Source organism: Melanotaenia boesemani, chromosome 13 (assembly GCF_017639745.1).
Source record: "Melanotaenia boesemani isolate fMelBoe1 chromosome 13, fMelBoe1.pri, whole genome shotgun sequence".
Lineage (NCBI taxonomy): Eukaryota > Metazoa > Chordata > Actinopteri > Atheriniformes > Melanotaeniidae > Melanotaenia > Melanotaenia boesemani.
In genome coordinates, this window is record NC_055694.1 from 17,241,821 (window position 1) to 17,261,876 (window position 20,056).

Genomic DNA, 20,056 nt, shown 5'->3' on the forward strand with positions numbered 1-20,056 from the left:
TTAAGTACTAATCTATCAAAGTAGTAAAAGTGATTGCAGTAAGTTTATTTATTAGAATTTCGTCATTACACAAATTGTAAATTCAAAATAAGTAATAAATTCTTACAGATGATAGTCCATTCATTACTTTTTAACATGTAACGTGGAAACAGGTGAAAAAATATTTAGAATTTTAACTCAGTTAAATGAATAATGTGTGCACTAATTATATGTATCACCTGCCAGAAAACAGCTGATTGTGTGCTATCCTGTATATTCAGAATATATGTGAATATTCAGATATGAACTTATCTGTACAATAGATGCATCAATGTATTTGTGAGACAATCGGAGACAGTACAAACACTAATCTCGTTTTAATAGAAACGGCTTTTAACATATCTATCTCGCGATATTCAACGTTAACTTTGTCGTCGTCCTTTGTATATACATGTGACTTTTTTGTCCAATCATCTTTCACCAACAAACTAGCCAAGCGCGCGAGGGCGAACCACTCGCTACCTTGGCAATAGGCTAAGTCCTATTTCTGTAATTATGGCCGAGCCCAGTAAAAAGCTGCGATTCAGTAAAATCGGCAGCAGTTCTAAAGATTCTTCCACAAACACAACGAACGCATTTGGGGGCAATGAACTCGATGGAGATGGTCGATTTGTGGAGGGTTCCATACTTCGTATCACCATGAAAAACTTCCTGTAAGTAATTGCTACTCAGCTACCAGGCAACAGCGCATAGCAAACTGCTGTCAGCCTGAAGAAACGTGATTAACTTTGCTAGTGTAACACATCTATTTTGTTGTGGTAATCGGTGTTACAAGTCCGTAGATGGTCGTCGGTAACACAGCACACGGACATGGATTAAGTCTTGTCATTTATTTCAAAATCACCTGAAGAAAAACTTCAGCTTTTAAAGTCTGTCTGTGACTTAGCGTTAACTCATATCCTTCCGCCCCGGCAAAAATAGTAGATTTCAGTAATACATGACATGTAGTGCAAATCAATGTACACTCATCAAATCAATATTACAGAACTTGAGGAAAAATAAATCATGTTACACTAGCATAAATGTTCACAAACTTAACACTTTAGCTTTGACCCGTTTGTGGTTATGAAGAGAACCTGTACCTTTTGTGAATGTGAGATTTTTTTAACTGTATATTTGTAAAAAATTTTTGGGAAGACTTATTTTTTTGTCATTTTGATTAAGAAGAATACTTGTATTATATGTAGATCCACACAAGAATGACTTAATGTTTGAGTTATTATTTTTTTTTTTTTGCCATTTTAAAACATTTTGGAAAATATGGGGGAAAGAACAACTTAGGATAAGCTCCATACAGGAATCCAAACAAGAATTTTCAGTATGTTAGACATTGCTGTCTTCCAAAACCTTCAGTATAAACATGACAAAGTCCCAAGTATTTATTCCATCAGTTGTTATTTCAAACCAAAAGGTCTTCAGTACGGGAAACTTCAGTGCCACATAGAAAAAATATATATAGTATATCAGTTCTTCAGCCATGTTAACGTCCAAGATAATTTTTTGTTTGTTTGTTTTATATTGTATGAACAGGAGATGCATGCTTTTTCCTTAAAATGAATGTTTCTCATTTCATGAAGCTAAATTCTAACTTCTATCAAACACCCACTTTGGGGCACTTCTATTAAAGACAGTGGGAACGTCTTAGATGTCTACTTTATACTCGACAGGACCTATGACTACTCTGAGGTTTATCCTGGACCACATCTGAACATGATTGTTGGAGCAAATGGAACTGGCAAATCAAGCATTGTGTGCGCCATCTGTTTGGGTTTGGCTGGCAAGACTGCGATTCTGGGCAGAGGAGACAAGGTAAACAGCAGAATAACACATCCACAAGTTGGTGTACTTAAAACTAATAAAGAATGTGACGGTATGCAACGCTCTCCTGTTATCTCTGCCTGACACTGTTTTTGCTTTGTTAGATTTTATTTAGTTTTGTTAAAAAGTTGCTAAAATTTCATGGAAACGAGAGATGGACACAAAGAGAGACAATGAGCCTTGAAAGTAATGAAACAACACTGTCAAGTAAGAAGAGAAGATGACCAATAACTGAGGCTCAGACGGTAGAGCCTGAGGTCATCCAATGATTGGAAGGTTGGTGGTTCAGTTCCCACTCCCCCAGTCAATCTGTCGTTGTGTCCCGAGGCAAGACACTTAACCCTCTTAGCCTCTAGTATTGGCATTGCTGGTATATGGTGGTGGTCAGAGAGGCCACAGGCGTGGATTAGCTGCCACATTTCTGCCAGTCTGCCCCAGGGCAGCTGTGACAGCCCTATCAATTGCTGGGCAAGGATTTAAAATTTTAATTGCATGAAATGTTGCGATTAATCGCGTTGTTACATGCAAAATGTCATTTTCCTTTAAAAGAAGGCCTTCTGCTATATAGAGAAAATGCACTAAGTTTTGGTTTACAAAACACTAAACAGATTTAGCAGCAGTTTTCTCTTTAAAGAGCAACAATTATAATATTTCTTAATATATATAAAATCAAATATTCATGAGAAAGAAAGATGGCATTTTCTGGATTTACTAACTAAAAGATAAAAAGTCAGCAGGATGAATTTAAAGCTGTGAAGCTGCTTCCTTCTATAAGTTACACCCATAAACATCCGGTTTATGGGTGTAACGTCAGATGTGTAAAACGTGTGGTATCCACAGAAAGTCCTGAATCTCAGCTAACAACTCAGTAAAACCATTTCTGTGACCATCAAACACAGTTAAGACAAAACACAATTAAAAGACCAGGTACACAAAGTCCGAAAAAATATGTAAATAAAAATTTTGGCTACCTGTGTCCACCCGTCGGCACGAACAAGGACAAACGATACCTCTACTGAAAGCACAGTTTCTCATTGTCTTTTGGGAGCAGTTTCCCATCCAAAAATCACAATTTTTTTGCCCATTTGACAAACAGTTTGAAAAATCCTGGAGGAAACCCTAAGCAGTGTGTATGATTTTCTAATATCTAGTAATAAACCCACATTTTTTAACCAAATAAATATCACCTGCCTCACCTTCTTTCCAAATAAATGCTCTGTATTTCATGTGAATGTCAATTATGAAAACATAATCATGAGTACTATATTGCATACTAAGAACTTATCACTACATGACCCTAGACATACTAACTAATTCCAGTTCTTGTCATAATTAACAGTTTATTTTTTTCCTTTTTTATAGGTTGGGCTCTATGTCAAACGTGGGTGCCAGAAAGGCTTCATTGAGATTGAACTGTGAGTTACGTGAAGTCAGTTGCACTCAAACTACCCCTGGTACTAAGATACTATTTGTGTGACGTGTTTTCAGGCATTCCAGATGAATCAGCTTATAAACCAGATATTAACGGGGATAATGTTATTTTACAACACAGGCAACTTCAGCTAAAATATTTAGCCTGCAAACACTACATCAGCCAAATAATCATGTTAAGAATACATATTTGTGATCTTAAAATCACTCTGTGTTGTTTAAGGAACAAGAGAGGAGGTAATATAGTAATTCACAGAGAGATCCACGTGGAGAACAATCAGTCGATTTGGATGCTAAATGGCAAATTCTGCAGCCAGAAAATTGTAGAAGAACAGGTCAAGGCTTTGTGTATCCAAGTCAGCAATCTTTGCCAGTTTCTGCCTCAGGTATGTTTTTGTCACTTCGATTTAATGCTTTACATATGAAAAGAAGCCACTGATGGAATATGCTGCTGGTTTACTCTATTTTTCTCCTTCCTGTTGTGGTGGGTTTTTCCTCCCAAAGGAAAAAGTAGGTGAGTTTGCCAAGATGTCCAACATGGAAATACTGGAGGCAACTGAGAAATCAGTGGGACCACCTGAGATGTACGAGTATCACTGTGAGCTGAAAAACTTCCGCAGCAAAGAGCGGGAACTTGAGGTAAAAATGAAGCCTGCATTTGCAGCAGGTGACAATTCTGGGTTTTATCATTAAAACATCAGGGCAGGTCTGTAGACAGTTTGAGGAGTGAGATATGTTTTTAATTACAAACTGATGACAATAACAAAGTTTGATGATTTAAATCTATTTATATAAACATTAAATTTTATAGCATCTATACTGTCACTAAATATCACTGTGATTGCCCGTCTTAAATATTGCACGGTACTGTGCTTTTGGGATGTCCCAGATGAACCCTCACTTATGTCCCCAGTTCTGCTTGGAACAGTGTCAAGGACCAAGCAGTAAAGCTACGAGGACACAGAAAGTAATCTCAAAACCTGGGTTTTTATTGACCCAAAAATCCAAAAGAATGAATAAACTAGCCGGCCATTAAAAGAGGTCAACTAAATTTAATGATACTCAAAAGTGTAACTTAAACAAAATCACACTTAACTGAGGGAAAAACTGACCTAACAAAATGACACAATGAGGGTAACTCATAGTGGTTTGGCCAAACCAAATAACACACACGGGGGAAAACAAAATGGAAGACAATAACTAGACAAAGACTCCAAACTAGCTAAACTTGAATGGTTGAAGGTTGACAGGAGCTCCCACACATTTAAAACTGCTGTTTTGTTTGGCTGTTGTGCAGCCCTCCTAAGCAGTCAGTTGTTAAAATGGGTTTGTAGAATGGTTGAGGGTGTCATTGCTTTGACATGGCCAGGAGCTGATCCCAGCCCGGTGATGAACCACAAGCTTTGAATAGACAAAAAAGTACAGTACTTTGCAATGTATAGGACAAAAACCCAGGTGTAACAGTCATCACAATAGATATTTTTCTTTTTATAAATAAAGTACAATCACAGTTTCCCTATATATCATTTATAAGTGCCCCATATTTAACGTTTGTATTGGCAGATTTGTTTCAGGATTTTTGTGGTATTTTCTTTGTTTCTCTGTAGAATGTTGTGAAGGAGAAGGCAAGCTTTCTGGAGAAAACCAAACAGAGAAATGAGAGGAACAAGCATGATGTAAATCGCTACTATGAAAAAAAGAGGCATTTGGATGTAATTGAGCTCCTTGAGAAGAAGAAACCATGGGTGGTGAGTCATTGACCTCAATTATATTATCAATCCGTCCGTCCGTCCTTTTTTTGACGTTGATCCGAGGTTGGGTTGCAGAAGCAGCTGCCTAAGCAAGGAAGCCCAGACTTCCCTCTCCCCGGCCACATCCGCCAGCTCGTCCGGGGGATCCTGAGGCATTCCTAGGCCAGCTGAGAGGTGTAGTCCCTCCAGAGTGTCCTGGGTTTTCCCTTGGGTCTCCTTCTGGTGGGACGTGCTCGGAACACCTCAGCAGGGAGGTATCCAAGAAGCATCCTGATCAGATGCCTGAGCTACCCCATCTGGCTCTTCTCAATGTGGAGGAGCAGCGATTTTACTCTGAACCCCTCCCGGGTCACCAAGCTTTTCACCCTATCTCTAAGGGAGATAGCCCGGCTACCCTGCAGAGAAAAATAATTTCGGCTGCTTGTATTCGCAGCCTTGTTCTTTTTTTCACTACCCACAGCTCGTGACCATAGGTGAGGGTAGGAACATAGATCAAGTGGTAAATTTGGAGCTGTGCCTTTTGGCTCAGCTCCTTCTTCACCACAACAGACCGATGCAGAGTCCGCATCACTGGAGTCGCCTGTCGATCTCCCGCTCCATCCTTCCCTCACTCATGAATAAGACCCCAAATACTTGAACTCCTCCATTTGGGGCAGGACCTCATTCCCGACCTGGAGAAAACACTCCACCCTTTTCCGGCTGAGGACTATGGTTTTAGATTTGGAGGTGCTGATTTTTATCCTAGCCTCTGCACACTCGGCTGCGTATCGCTCCAGCGAGAGCTGAAGATCACGGCCCAGTGAAGCCAGCAGAACCACATCATTTGCAAAAAGCAGAGACACAATCCTGAGGCTACCAAACCGGATCCCCTCAACACCTTTTTGCACCTAGCAGCAGAGGTGTGGTCCATAAAATTCATGAACAGAATCTGTGACAAAGGGCAGCCTTGACAGAGTCCAACCCTCACTGGAAACAAATCTGATTTACTTCTGCCAAAGCGGACCAAGCTCTGGCACTGGTCATACAAGGACCAGACAGCTTGTACAAGGGGGTCCAGTGCTCCATCCTCCCGGAACACCCCCACAGACCCTGAAGAGGGTGTAGAGCTGGTTCACTGTTCCACGACCGGGATGAAAAACACCAGTCCTCAATCCAATGTTAGACTAATGGATGGACCCCCCTCTCCAGGACCCTAAGATGGTAGTTGAAACTCTTTCTGACAGGGGACGCCGCCAGATGTTCCCAGAAGACCCTCACAACACGTATGGGTCTGCCAGGCCTGACCGACATCCTCCCCCACCATCTGAGCCAACTCACCACCAGGTGGTGATCAGTAGACAGCTCCGCTCCTCTCTTCACCCGAGTGTCCAAAACATCCAGCCGCAAGTCCGATGATACAACTACATCTATCATTGAACTGCTGCCAAGAGTGTCCCGGTGCCAAGTGCACATGGACACTCTTATGCTTTAACATAGCGTTTGTTATGGACAATCCATGACGAGCACAAAAGTCCAAAAACAAAACACCACCTGGATTCAGATCAGGGGGCTGTTTCTCCCAATCACGCCCCTCCAGGTCTCCCTGTCATTACCCACATGAGCAAGTCCCCCAGCAAAACGACAGGGTCCCCTGAAGGAGTGCTCTCCAAGACCCCATCCAAGGACTCCAAAAAGGGTGGGTACTCTGAACTGCTGTTCGGTGCAGCAAAAAAAACAAAACAAAAAACAAAAACAACAAAAAAAACTTTTTACTTGGCACAATGCGGTCAGACAAGTACTGTTCTACTGGCAACCACCATACCCAGACTCTTCCATCTGATTGCCAGATAGTGAAGCACAATTTGTAACTCCAGAGAACTGATCCAGAGTCTAGTGGTGGTTTTCTCTACACCACTTTATCTGACGCTTTGCATTGCTTTTGGTGATGTATGGCTTGGATGCAGCTGCTCAGCCATGGAAACCCAGTAATGAAACTCTCTTCGTGCTGTTCTTGAGCTGATCTGAAGGCCACATGAAGTTTGGAGGTCTGTAGCAATTGACTCTGCAGAAAGTTGCTGACCTTTTCACTAATTCACTAAGCTCCTGAGAGCGACCCATTACTTCACAAATGTTTGTAGAAACAGTCTGCATGGCTCCGTGCTTGATTTTTATACACCTGTGGTCATGGAAGTGATTGGAACACCTGATTTCATTTATTTGGATGGGTGAATGAATACTTTTGGCAATATAGTGTAGCTCCTAGGATCTTCGAGACGTGCAAAGCTCCTCTTGAAGGTGGCTGCTCAAGGAGGAGCCCAAATATTATGCATGAAAGGGAAAGAAGAACCGTAGTATAAGGTAATACAAAATAAAAAATACAGACTGCATTCTTTTGATTATGTCTGTTTTCCTATGGCACCAGGAATATGAGACCACCCGTAAGGAGCTTGAGGGTGTGAAGAAGGAGCGAGATGAGGCCAAAAGGCAGTTTTCTGCTCTGAAGCATTCCCAGGCACCCATGCTGAGGAAGATTCAGCAAATCGAGGACCAGCTGAAGCCCACTGAGGCAAAAATGAAGGCTAAGGTGACAATGAATAATGTTACTCCATTAAATGTCAACAACATGAAAATATGATTGAAAAAGAGAATATGTAGGCGCTAATGTTACTTTGAAGATATCAATGAACTGACTGTTGACTACACTGTATGCGCATTATACATTTTAAGCGAAATAATTTTATTCTTAGTTTTTTTTTTAGTTTTTCAAAAACGTGTTTAATATAATAATTACTATAGACTTTAAAGGCTTTGAGTATTATTTTCTACAGTTATAAATACTGGGCAGGCCTTAATCCTTATGTTAATATACTTGAGCAACAGACTTTGGAAAAATAAATAAAGCTACATTAATGTATGTTAAAATAAATGTTAAGACGAGGTTGATGTTTTTCAGACTAATGCCATCAAAGACGCTTCTCTGAAATGCAAACAGAAACAAGATCAGTTGGATAGAAAACAGAAAGAGGTGAGAGAAAAACACTGTAGCTGCTAAGCTGACCATTTATTCTTGTAACTTTATTTGTAAGTTCAGAATCAACAACTGCCCATTGATCTATACAGATTGATGACATTAAACAAATGCTGAGACTGAAGCAGAATGAGGAGGAAGATCACCAGAAGCGAATCAGCAATACCAAGCGAACCATTGAAGACCTGAAGGCAGAGCTTGCCAAAGTCAGCGACCAACCAGATGTAACACCAAGGATCAATGCTGTTAATGTGGAGCTGAGGCGCATCCAGGTGGAGAAAGCAAAGATCGAAGGAGAGAAGGCTGATCTGCGTAGGGAGAGAGACGGTACCATTGCTGAGTCCAGAAGTGAGTGTGCCAATGTTCAAAAAAGAATAATTTTCATACATAAAAGAAAATCTGATGGAATATAAATTTTAAAACTCAGAAGACTACTCATGTAAAATCATTTTTATTTTTATTGCCAGTGTTGGAGAGAAAGCTCAATGATATGAATAACATGATGAATGCCAAAGAAGACAAGCTGCGAGGATGCCACAGGGACACATACGCTGCCCTTATGTGGCTTAGGCACAACAGACAACTCTTTGAGGGGAATGTCCATGAGCCCATGATGCTGGTGGTGAGTCCCACTGATTTACCCCTGCAAAGCTACTCAAACCCATTTCCAAAAATATGACATGTTTTCTTTGAAGTTTTAGTTGTTGCCAGTTGTTGTACTTTGATGTGATGTGAGATTTATTACATTGTAATATAGTGCTTAGAATTGCTAGACAAAGGGGGATAAACAGCGTTACCTAAATGAGTCCACATCGGTAGTGCAATGCAAAGTGTTTTCTTTATTAATTATTTTGTTATTGGAGAGAATTGTTCTCTCTGCAACAGTTCTTTATAAGTTAATGTAAATGATGTTCAGAGCGTAATTTAGACCACCATTATTATTATTATTATTATTATTATTATTATTATTATTATTGTAATTATTGTTATTATTATTTTATTTTATTTCATTTTTTATTATTATTTTTATTTATTTATTTTTTTACTAAAAATGCGGAATGTGCAGTCCTAATGGTTATTCTGCCCTTTTCCCCACAGATCAATATAAGAGATAATCGCTTTGCCAAATATGTAGAAAACCACATCCCATTTCATGATCTGCGAGCATTTGTCTTCCAGAGGAAAGACGACATGGAGAAGTTCATGATTGAGGTCAGGGTGCACACCAAGACTGACTGTGTTTGCATACTGTGAAGATGACTAATGAGCATGTTTATTAATCACTAGTTTGGACTTGCATTTGATTTTTGTTTCTACTCTGATGGAGCATAGCCCTACAGCGCAACGTTATGATCACTTCCAGCAGATATTCAAACTCCTCCATTCCACGGTGTAGACAAATGCGTTGTGGAGGACTGGGGGCAGGCTGCTACTGATGCATTTCAGACACTGCTTATATGTAACAGTGTTGATTATTATTCACCAGATACTATTCAATAGATGAACAATTTATGTTTCAAGTATGGTTCCTGTCAATATTTATAATGAAGGGACTGAACATGTTGTAAATGTGTAAAATGCATTATTTGCTCACCAGGCCTTCTCAGTGGGTAAGAAAATTACAATAATGAGTTGTGAATAAGGCTGCACGGTGGTGTGGGGGTAAGCACTGTTGCCTCACAGCCTGCTTTGAATCTTGGCTGGGGCCTTTCTGGTTGGAGTTGGCATGTTCTCCCTCTGCATGTGTGGGTTTTCTCCTGGTACTCCAGCTGCTTCCACAGTCCAAAAATATGTATTGTTGGGTTCATTGGTGAGCCTCAACTGATCCTAGGAGCTGATTAGTCTCACTTGTCCCTGCATTGGCCCTGTGATGGACTTGTGACCATCCTGCCTCTTGTCTCATTGTACCTACTAGAGGCTCCAGCCCCCCTAGGACCCTAAATTGGATTAAATGCATACAGAAAATGGATGGATGGAGTTGTTGATATTAGCACTATCTAGTTGTAGCACAATCCACTCCTGGCACCAGGCTGCAATGCTCGAAGGTCTATTTTGGTGAATGTAATTGATGGATGTTGTGCACTGTCATCTAGAAGGACAATGACAATACTTCCAAGTGCAAAGTAGTTGGGTGTAATGATATTCAAAGTTTAAAGAAAAAGTTTGGTGTGGTCTTTCCTAACATTTAGGTCCGGGACAAGCAGAATTTGAAGGTTAACTCCATTTCTGCTCCAGAAGAGTCATGTTCCAAGAAGGAGCCATCCCGAAATATTGAGTCACTGAGGTGAGAGACGGTTCATTGTGCTTGCTTTTGTCTTTTTTTTTAAGTCATTGCCTTCAGCTATAAATAATCTTGTGGGGAAAATATTTTCTTTCTTTTTTCCTTGGTGTGTCAGGAAAAGCATCCTTTAAGTCAATCTCAATGGTACAGCAAAAGAGGCCAAATTAGACAAGGGGGAAGTAGGTCGAGACTTAATCTTTAATGAAGCTCACAATTGATCTGGCCAGTGATACAACAACACTGGTTAAGTAAGTGATGGGAAATGTCTACTATTGACTAATCCTGTGCTACTTAATAATTGGCAAGATAAGTAGCTAACCTCAGCAAAGATTTAACCTACATAGAGTTTTGAGTTGTCCTTTTCCTGTGCTACACTGGACTACTTTTTGTTTGGATAATATAACCAAGCACAGAACAATATGGTAAATGTTAACCTAGCCCTACCTTTTGTCTTTACCCATCTTTTACAATTTCAGTCGTTTTGGATTCTTCTCTTACCTTCGCGAGATGTTTGATGCCCCTGATGAGGTGATGAGTTACCTTTGTCAGCAGTACCGGGTTCACGATGTGCCTGTGGGAACCGATAAAACCAAAGCCATGATTAAAACGGTAGAGTCCTGTTATCACACAAATAAAGCTCTCAAAACAGAACTGCAGAGAATTGGCAAAGAGAATACTTTTCTGTGTATATACTCTCTATCGATCTATCAATTGATCTATCGATCTATATATCGATCTATATATATATGTGTATGTCATAGGCCTGTATTACTTAAGGTGGTTCACTTTCAGCTTTTTTGTCCACATCATATATTGAAATTTTTGCCATTTTGCAGGTGATTGAAGAACCCTACCTCAAGGTGTTGTATACAACACAGGAGAGGTACACTGTAAAAAGGTCATTTTATTCCAACAAGATCAGCACCAGTAACTCTGCAGTACACACCTCCCAGTTTCTCACCATCACTGTGGATGCTGAGGAGAAACGGCAGCTGGAGCAGCAGATAAAGGTGAGATCCTGTAGGTTTGCACAACCTTAAAATGTTTCAGCATCTTTTAATTTAGTCTTTCTAGAGCTTAGCTAGGCAGAGTAAAATTGTTCATCTTTGTCTGACCCACAGGCCTGTGAGTCAAAGTTAAAAGACATCAGTGAACGGATGAAGGCCTTGCAGAAGGATGGTGCTTCACTGGATCGCAGTGAAAATGAATTGTTGGCAGAGAAAAAGAAACTTTCTGAACTTAAGGGAAAGAAGAGACAACTGGAGCAGAAAATTAGTACCAAACAGGACAGGTAAGCCTGTACAGACAGATATTAAAATTTCATATGAGCAGACAGGCTTGAATATGAGATTGTCTTTAGAGTAGCATTAGTGCGGTTAATTCAGACTTGATGAGCAATCTAACTCTAATTTTTTTCCCTGATTATAGTCTGAGGCAAATGGAACAGAATGTTATTGACCTGAAGAAGGTTGAAGAAGAAACTAAAGAAAAGGTTGCTGCTGTTAATTCACAGAAAGTGACCATAGTCGCTGCATTCATGGCCCAAATGAAGGTATGGATGAGCAAACTTTTAACCATGCCAACCTGTTTTATTTCCTTTATTGTTTCTGGATTTTCAACTCATTTAAGTTTTTATTGCAACCTAACTACAGTTTAAGAAGCATGCTGGAGTAAAAATCAATTCCACAATGAGCAATATTTCTCACAGTTTTGTAATTACATTAAATGATTCTTCATTGTTATGGTTGGAATCCTTTTTTTTTTTGTAACTTCAATTTTCCTGTCTCTCCGTCATCTGTAGCTGAGAGCCACTCTGACAATGGAGAAGGTGCATCTGGCTTTGGAGACAGTGGGGTTGACAGTGGAGAAAACTAAGCTGGAGAATGACTGTAGAGAAAGTACCTCTGAACTGAAGACCATGGAAGTATGTATCTCAAGCACAAACTTCTATGTAACAGTCGGTTTTAGTGTGTGATTTATAAATTGTTATGTAGTGAGGTCCTGGCTTGAGTTGTGCTTACTTTATTTTTTTTCTTACAGCAAAGATGCAGCCATCTGGACAAGAGGAAGATAGAACTGACAGAACAATGCAAAGCCATGCTAAAGAGAGCAAAGTCAACTTGCAGGATGCAGCTGGATGAGACATTACCCGAAGACCTGCGTAACGTTAGTTCAAAATTTTTTTATTTCACATTTCTTTATTTCCAGGCAGAAATGCCTATGTAATATTGTCCAGTTGCTGTTGTGAAGGTGTTTTGAACATCATGTACTGATATTAGTATTAGGTTATGGATCTTTTTCTGTTATTGCAGGCTTTCAGCAAGTTACCCGATTCACTGGAGGAAGTTGATGCCATGTTAAATGAGGAGCGATCCAGAGCTGAGTGCTTCACTGGCCTCAGTGAAAATGTAAGAGCACAAAAAGATCATGCTTTCTTTACCACAAAGGGTAACTTTTAATTCTCAGAAATTAAGATTAATTCTGCACCAAACTTTATCTCTACAGTAAAGTCGATTCAAAACTGCACAAACGAACATATTTCATTCATAGCGACTTAATTGAAATTTATTACTTTAGATTGTACTTTTTTGTTTTCTTAACTCTGAAGGTTGTTGAAGAGTACAACAGGAGGGAGCAGGAGATCAAACATTTGGAGAAAGATCTCCAAGAAAAGACAGCTGCCCTGAACGTCTACAGACAAAACATGTCCGAGGTGCATTACTATGTTATTTCAGCTATCCTTTTAAAGAAAAAAAAAAACAACAACAAAACAACAAACATAGCAGGTAATTTTCCATATGAGATAACGGCTGTTGTGCATAAAAATCTATGTTTGGGCTTTATGTGTTTGTTATAGGCTAAGCAACGCTGGCTGAACCCTCTGAAGCAGCTAGTTGAACAGATAAATGACAAGTTTAGTGAGTTCTTTCGCTCCATGCAGTGTGCAGGTGAAGTTGATCTGTACTCAGAGAATGAGGTAAGTGTAGCTACAATGGTTACACTCACCTTAACATAAAAACTGGTCTCACTTATATCACTTATATTTTTAATATATATATATATATATATATATATATATATATATATATATATATATATATATATATATATTTTTTTTTTTTTTAATATATATATATATATATATATATATATATATATATATATATATATATATATATATATATATATATATATATGTTTGGCTCTACTCCGATAAAAGTTACATTTGGATAAGATTGCAATTATCATCCTGCGATCTTTCTGCAGGAGGAGTATGACAAATATGGGATCCGAATTCGAGTGAAGTTCCACAGCAACACTCAGCTCCACGAGCTGACGCCCCATCATCAGAGCGGAGGGGAGCGCAGCGTCTCCACAATGCTTTATCTCATGGCTTTGCAGGAGCTGAACCGCTGCCCCTTCAGAGTGGTGGATGAGATCAACCAGGTAGTACTTAAGCGTTATTTATATTTGTATGTTAGAGTGACGCTGCTCATCTGGAGAGGATTCACACACCACTGTTGCAGCCTGAGATTTCCATCCATAAAAATGTAAACATAGTATAGTAGCTGAAGTTTTTAAAATAATAGTTTAGGTATATTTTATGTAACACACAGTAGGAAGCAGTCTTACCAATCTGCTGAGGATTAGAAAGGTTTTTTCAGATATAAGCACAGTTTATTAGGTGTGTAATATCAGCCAATTTAAAGGGGCCGGAGTGTTTTAGTTAAGTCGAAGATGAGCAGTGAAGACAGGGAGTTGCATCGAAACCATTTTAAGCCATAATAGGATTGTTACTGTTAAAAATGCCATTAGGTTGTATGTAAATGATACATACTGTGGTGTAAAATGTGCTGATAGAGCTGCTGCCATCCTTTGCTAGGACACTTGTAAACATCATTTTGAATCTCAAGAGTTCCATTTTCATGATTAAACGTAAGACTTAAAAAAGTTTGAGTTATTCAGAATTTTTTACAACCCTCAGCTCTATATTAGTGGTACGTCAATTCAATGATTAACAATCCAAATGGAAAATATTGATCAACTGACAAAGTATTAACTTGTTAGATGCATTTAAGGATGTTTATGATTAGAAAGTCGGACTGTCCTTGATTGATTGTTACAACTAACTTGTAAAGGTATTTTTATTTAATACTCTGTAGTATAAGACTTAAACTATATCCTGCGTTAATGACCAGTTTGTGACATTGGCACACAATTATTTCGAATTGATGCAATCTCTATCAGGACCAAACTAGTGATATAGATTCCTACTTTATATGTGCAGATTGATTTATTTTGAAATGTATTTATTCACCTACTTGCATGCTTTCTGTTACTGATAAGGCTGTGCTTATTTACTGAGATAAGTGTGTGAATCTCCTCCTATTTGTAGGGAATGGATCCTATAAATGAGAGGAGAGTCTTTGACATTGTGGTCTCCACAGCCTGCAAAGAGACCACCTCCCAGTACTTCTTCATAACACCAAAGGTGAGTGTTCCTTCTTTAGAGGCAAAACCAAGCAGACTCTTACTGTCTCTTCCTGTGGCAGCAAGCAGTTGCTGTCAGACAAGGACCTGATGCCAGTGAACTATAAAGATATTATGCTAAAGAGCTGTTTACTAAAGGTTCTCTGAATGCCATCTATACATCCTTTCTTTGTAATCAAATTTGATTACGAACTTATTTGTGATTAAACGTATCCAAAGTTGTTTTTGTGATGTACTGTACAGCTACTGTTTCATGTTTGCACATTCATGACATGCAGCACTATTCATTTTACTGAACTTTTACTGACTTCCACTCCTACTTTGTTTGTCTGCAGCTGCTTCAGAATCTTCAGTATGGGGAGGAAATGACTGTCCTCTGTGTCCATAATGGTCCCTACATGCTTCCTCCTAATTCATGGAACACACAGGCTTTCATTAAACAGTGCCTTCAGAGAAAAGCCAGAAAATAAGTTGGCAGTCATTTATATGTGATTAAAATGTAGATTAACTGTTTGGGTCTACAGAAATATATTCTGTTAAATATGTAAAGTTTGGATTGTTAAAAGAAGCACATTGTTCAGTGCATGAATGTTCTGTTTTTTGTTTCTAATGGCATGGCCATGATAAAAATTTTTTTAACTATTTGCACATTTTACTTTTTATGGACCAATTTGTAAAGTCTTTGGTTTAAACAAAATATAGAAACTTACGTTTATACATTTTAATAAAAATTTTGCTATTTTGTTTATATTTACTGAGAAGTGTCAGTTTAAACATTTTATTTCCCAGGCTCAGAGTTTCATGTTGAGCTGTTTTTGTGCTCTAGATTCTGTTCTGAGAAGTTCTGTGGAAAAAAAAAATTATTTATTTGAGAAAGCGGCTCAGTTCATATATCATATTATATTTTCTCTGACAGAACGTAGGACACCAGGGCATTTCTTAACTAAACCTTTGTGATGGATGCTGCAAATTGGGCACCTCTGGTTAAACCCCTTTGATATCCTTGCCTTTTCCAGGTGTTTTCCTTCCTATGCTAGCTTATTTTTCTACAATAAACACAATCTTATAAATAAACAGTTTGGAAATCTTGAAATACTAGAAGAACATTTACAACATTCACCTTTTTGTACAGACTGCTTTTAGTGCAAGATTTCCGTGTAGAACAAGTCCCTATGAGCTTATTGTAGACCAGTGGTTCCCAAACTTTTTCTGCAGAGCCCCCTTTCCACTGAAAACAATGTCAGCCCCCCTCTGATCCCACCACTACCACATGCACCCTGATGCTTTCAAAAAAATGCTTGAAGAAATGGGCCACGAAGTAGTCTTAATTTATTTTCTGCTACTTCGTTAACTATAGTTAAAGTGTCAGTGGCAGAAGGAACGATAAAAGTCCTCTGTTCATGTGAGATGTTTTAAACTTGAAAACTGCAAATTATCTCAGGTGAGTTGAACTTTTGAAGAGATGGATTCTGCTTTAGTAAAACAATTCTGCTTTATAATACAGTTTGGTTTATTTCTAAAGTAATCAACAGGCTTTTCTTTGTGTTCAGGATGAAAAATCCCCAAGTAGTGTTGTAACTTGTTTGGCTTCATACTGTCAGATGATAATATTTTGAGACTTCATGCTTTGCAAGCAGTACAAATAATTGTACATTTTATTTAGCCTTGCTGTTAAATAAAATCATAACTTTCCGTCATAACACTGCCTATCCCCCAGTTTGGGAACACCTGCTATAGATGGACTTAAAACTAAATTAGAGGTGGAGTGACATGAGCTCTGTGTTTACAGCATAGAAGATGTAATGATATTTTTTTCCAGTCAGAAAGATAAAAATAAAAATAGCACTGCAATGCAGTCGAGTTTGCTCATGTTTACTGCTGTTTAGGTCACTGATAAAATTTTAGAGGTTTGATAATTAGTTTCATATGTATCATATTTGATAAATACGCCCACTGTTTCTGAAACCTTTTGCATCATTATTGTAAAAACTTTGCTCAAAACCCTGTTAAACACTCTGATACCTGTCTACTGCCCCCTGGAGTGTGCATGTTGCACTACAATAATAAACTATACAAATTTATTTATTTATTTATTTTACATATTGTTAAAGGGCCAAATAAATACTACCACTGAGCTTTAAGCAGACTGCCATTTGCTAAGAGTAGTGAATTTATAGACAGGCTGATGTAAGGCTCACAGAGGTTTTACCATATAAGGTGCTTAGGGTCTTAGGTGCCCTGAAGACTGGACTTAGCACAACACCATTTGTGTAAACATATGTGTTTTCACAGGATTGGTCACTTTAGGACTAAGGAATGTCTTTGTCTGAAATGTATATAAAGATGCCTTACGCATGTTTTCAGGGGGATTCTCAAAATTGGCCAGAGACCTCACTGAGATTCATATCTGTTTAAGATGTCACTTTTTGTAATACACAATCATTTTTTATACATCAAGCTGATGTCCAGAGCTCTTCTTTTTACCTGAAAGTATTTTTGTCACGTCGCCTGCGTCCACAAAATAAACAACACATGCTCAACACACCAGAGGATAGCAAGCCCCAAATCCAGCCCCCACCATTACCGCCCTTCACCTGCCTCCCACCACACCCCACTCGTATGCAGTAGACTGGGGACCCCCCCAGGGCCTGCAGCCACCCTGTCAGTAGATCCAGCATGGATCCTGGCCCCTGGGGCAAAAAACTCCCCCTGCCCATCCCCAGTGGCTCCCAGGAAACAGGGGTGTGAGAGGACCCCATTGCCCTCACCTTCCCCGCTCATGACTATTTGTGTGTTGTTTGCGATTAAAATTGAGGGGTAGTCACCACACCGTGCTGGGGGTGAGGCCACCCAAGCAGCCCCAGCCAAGTCAATTTTTGACCTTTACTCATCTCATGTCAGTTTCCACATTTCAGATAGGGGCAGACAGGAAATCAGACACAGGAGCAGGGTAAAAGCTTCTGGTATTTTTCAAAATAAAACCCCTGTGCAGATTTGAGCTGCTGAACCATGTAAACATTATGTATTTAACTGGTCAGGGAGTCTCAGTGTTGTTGTTTGTCATCATAGACGAGACGTTTATCCTGGAAGTGAAGAATCACAAGATTCTCCATTCCTCCTGTGATTTTGTGATCTCGCTGATCCTGCTAGGTGGACTGCACTTGCGGGTGGTTCACATCTGTAGCCAGAAGGCAGCCCTTACCAACATTCAGCCCCCAAAGCAACGAGATCACAATCCTCCACCTACACTAAGCGATGGAGGTAATCACAGGGGACCAGAGGGAATGAAATTTGGCTAGCTGGTTCTTTGAGGAAGCAGACATTGACTCATTACTGATGTGGTTTAGTAAGAGGTTCCTAAGCTGCTGAGAGCCTAGATTATTTTTGGTTTTCCAGTTCACAAGGACAGTTTCACAGGGAGGTCGGGTTCCGTTGAGTTCCTGGGCAGTGCTCTGCCGGGGGGGATGGGTGGCCCTCAGATCTCTGGGGTACCCGTTCTCCATGTGGCCCGCACCACGGCATCCGGTGCCTGCTGGGCCTGCTCACCGTCACCCTGGGCTGCTCTGTGCCCCTGCCTCATTGCGCCAGGGGGCTCCGGTCTGGGGAACCCTCTGCTTTGAGCTGAGTGGGGCTTTGGCTGCCCTGGGCTCTGCACTCTGTGGACCTGCTGGACTTTTGGGGCCTGGAGCTCCACCCGTCTCCCCATGATTCGTGATGCGGCGTGGTCACAGACCCCTTGCAAGCACACATTTCATCCTTGTTGCATGGTCACACACGCACATTCACACGTGCATGCTTACAAACATGCTCCTCTTTCCTTCTGCTTCTGACTAGATGTTACTGATGTTTGTGTGTTGGGATGTTTCTCTACAGGTACGTTTGATGACTATTGTACTTTTTCATGTTGTCACTATCCTATTTTCTTTATGTATCATGTAGTACTGTGGTAGTTTATATTGTTTTTGTGAATACTGATGTGATTTAGGCAGCCTGGACAACTTTTATTTCCACATTTCAATTCTGTCCTCTTTTTCTCTCTTCCTCTATCTCCCTGTCAGGTTCGGCACTGACATATCAAGACTAAAGAAAATAACATTACAATAAAAATATTCCAAACATCAATGGCAGCCATTTATATAACATGTCTCCCTTGGAAGAGCAAATCTGTCCAGCAAAATATGGCACACAGACTGCCGTTCTGTATGTTAGGATGCTGGACATGACAGGGTTAAAAAAAAAAAAAAAAAAAAGGAACAGAGGTAGAGGTGAGAACTGATGCTCCATCTTTGTTGCCAATGTTGTGTCCAGAAAATACACAGACCACTACAATATGCTCACCTAGCTTTTCATTGCCAAAACCCACAGCATTCCCTACTAGAGATGTGATGTTCATGAATGAATCAATTCTTTTGAATGACTCTTTTAAATGAACGATGGGAACCAATTCACAGCTGTGAGCCATTCATTTGTGTGCCATTCTTTTTATATACAAATTTTTGACACTGCCTTCATCAAATCAAATTAAATCAAATCTAACTTTATTTATAAAGCGCTCTTCATGCCATAGGCAACACAAAGTTCTTTACATGATAAAAAACATAAGAATAAAAACAATGAAATCTTTCACACAGTCACACGCACACATATACACACACACCAAGCCCAATCCCCCCCTTCCAGCTAAAAATGACTGAATGAATAAAGAAACGAATGAATAAGTAAAATGAAGTTGAGTTGAGTAAAATGAAAATAAAATAAATAACGTGACATCATAGAAGTCTGATGTCCAACACGCTCCATTCATGTGAAGCATCTATGGGCAGAGAGTATTGTTTGGAAACAAATAATGTGAGTTCTATCCAAAACATTTACTAGAAATTCACCACATCTATCATTAATCATGGTCATGATGGGGGGTAAGGGACACTGATGCTGTAAGAGATGTGGATCCAGTCAGAGGGCAGATTCAAATCAGGTGTGCTCAAAAATGCATTTTTTAATTGTATTTTTGCCAGTCTAATAAAAAAATCAAAAATAGTGTCTTTTAGGGTACACTCTGGAGCACGGCGGGAAGGATTTGGCCAGCCTGGCAGATTTTACAGATCGGTGCTACGACTAAATTGTCATGGAAGGCAAACCAAGCATCAACCTCTTCTACCTGGAATAGGGTCTCAGGGCCACCCTATTCTGCCTCTGGCCCCCGTAGAGGCGTGGTCACTTTTGCACGATCACACTCAT

At 39.6% G+C, this 20,056-nt stretch overlaps 1 protein-coding gene across 1 annotated transcript; it reads left to right on the forward strand.

The window, feature by feature from the left end:
* Nucleotides 1-451: 451 nt before the first annotated feature.
* Nucleotides 452-16,510, forward strand: smc5 (structural maintenance of chromosomes 5). Its single transcript, XM_042004630.1, has 24 exons — nucleotides 452-692; nucleotides 1,707-1,848; nucleotides 3,220-3,272; nucleotides 3,512-3,674; nucleotides 3,793-3,927; nucleotides 4,896-5,036; nucleotides 7,441-7,602; nucleotides 7,972-8,043; nucleotides 8,139-8,394; nucleotides 8,514-8,668; nucleotides 9,145-9,258; nucleotides 10,236-10,330; nucleotides 10,804-10,936; nucleotides 11,164-11,337; nucleotides 11,449-11,618; nucleotides 11,756-11,879; nucleotides 12,129-12,251; nucleotides 12,368-12,493; nucleotides 12,640-12,735; nucleotides 12,936-13,040; nucleotides 13,185-13,304; nucleotides 13,595-13,774; nucleotides 14,724-14,819; nucleotides 15,154-16,510. Exons 1-24 carry the CDS (start codon nucleotides 535-537, stop codon nucleotides 15,286-15,288), a joined length of 3,228 nt encoding a protein of 1,075 aa, XP_041860564.1. The 5' UTR covers nucleotides 452-534; the 3' UTR covers nucleotides 15,289-16,510.
* Nucleotides 16,511-20,056: the final 3,546 nt, after the last annotated feature.

What these genes read in the sequence shown, in the direction of transcription:
- smc5 (XM_042004630.1), top strand. Translation starts at nt 535, where the DNA reads ATGGCCGAGCCCAGTAAAAAGCTGCGATTCAGTAAAATCGGCAGCAGT. An exon ending in GGCTTCATTGAGATTGAACT is followed by an intron (nt 3,273 to 3,511) that starts GTGAGTTACGTG and finishes GTGTTGTTTAAG; the next exon opens with GAACAAGAGAGGAGGTAATA. An exon ending in ATCTGTACTCAGAGAATGAG is followed by an intron (nt 13,305 to 13,594) that starts GTAAGTGTAGCT and finishes ATCTTTCTGCAG; the next exon opens with GAGGAGTATGACAAATATGG.